The 1,289-nt window shown below is 48.3% G+C and overlaps 1 protein-coding gene across 1 annotated transcript; it reads right to left on the bottom strand.

Annotated features, from left to right (window-relative positions):
- Window positions 1-6: 6 nt before the first annotated feature.
- Window positions 7-1,289, bottom strand: LOC106149656 (the record flags this gene model as incomplete). The annotated part of the gene is given in 2 exon segments (XM_013519226.1): window positions 7-1,142; window positions 1,145-1,289. Coding segments are annotated over 2 exon segments (970 nt in total), but the record flags the coding sequence as incomplete, so codon positions are not given.

Here is a 1,289-nt window from a genome sequence, read left to right as displayed (position 1 = left end):
TGGTAGATTACTTTTTGGATTTACCTGAGCACATTGTGGGCACCTGTGACTTATGTCCTTGGCCAGCTGGTTTAGTTTTGGAATGAAGTATGATTTTCTCAACAGTTCAGACAATTTATTTCCTCCCAAGAGAGTACTGTAGTGAAGCAAATGTACCAGTTCACAGCCAAGTGCTTCAGGGAGGAGGATCCAGGACTCTGGCAATTTTTGCCAACCAGTAGAAGTCGGGGAGGCCCGAAGACTTTGTGCCAGCTGCAGGTCTGAATCTGAGTAAGATGGTTTGTCTAGAATCCAGGATGGCAGAACCGGCAGGATCTCTAGTGGCCCACTGGTTTTCTTGCCACTTCTCGGGCTGTAGAGTCTGCCACGGTATTTCCTTGGGCCACTGGGGAGTCATCTTTTTGATGTCCTCAACATTGTATAACCGCTACTTGTTGAGGCAACCAGACTGCAACCAGTAAGTCTAAAATTTCTTGAATGTTCTTAATCTTTTGTCCTCCCATGGTTAGGAGTCCCCTTTCTTGATATATGGCCCCATGTACATGAAGGGTGGCAAAGGCATATCTGCTATCAGTGTAGATGTTTAGTCTTCTGTTTTTCCCCCATCACAGGGCTTGGGTCAGTGCTATCAGTTCAGCCTGCTAGGCTGACGTTCCATGACCCAAGGCTTGTGCCCAGATCACTTCCTTTTTGGTGACCACAGCCGCCCCCACATACCTGATTCCATCCTGGACATAGCTGCTCCCATCAGTATAGAGGGTGATGTCTGGATCTTGGAAGGGGACATCAGTCAGGTCGCTCCTCAAGCTAGATGAGACATTTAGAGTGTCCATGCAGTCATGTACTGGCAGCTCAGGATCCTCATCTGGGAGGAGGGTAGTGGGGTTTAGAGCTGTAGTAGGCAAAAACTTGACACAGGTGGGGTTTAAAAGCAAGGCCTGATATTGTACTATCCTGGCATTCGACAGCCAAGGATCAGGGGGACTTTTTAACAGGTTTTCCACTGCATGAGGGGCCACAATTTGAAGTTCTTGACCAAACGTCAGCTTTGTAGCCTCCTTCACCAGGATAGCTGTGGCAGCAATGGCACGCAAACAGGTAGGCCAGCCAGCGGCAGTTGTATCAAGCCGTTTGGACAAGAAAAAGCCACGGGTTGCTTCCAGGGTCCTAGATATTGAGTAAGGACTCTCTTTGCTATCCCTTTTACTTCTGCCACATGAAGTTGGAAAAGTTTAGTCAGATCAGGAAGAGCTAGAGCAGGGGCTGAGATTAGGGCTTCCTTAAGCCTT

Source organism: Chinchilla lanigera, unplaced genomic scaffold (genome assembly GCF_000276665.1).
Source record: "Chinchilla lanigera isolate Chin_1 unplaced genomic scaffold, ChiLan1.0 scaffold00050, whole genome shotgun sequence".
Taxonomy (NCBI): domain Eukaryota; kingdom Metazoa; phylum Chordata; class Mammalia; order Rodentia; family Chinchillidae; genus Chinchilla; species Chinchilla lanigera.
The sequence above is the reverse complement of the archived record's forward strand: the minus strand, read 5'-3'. Positions and strand labels throughout refer to the sequence as shown.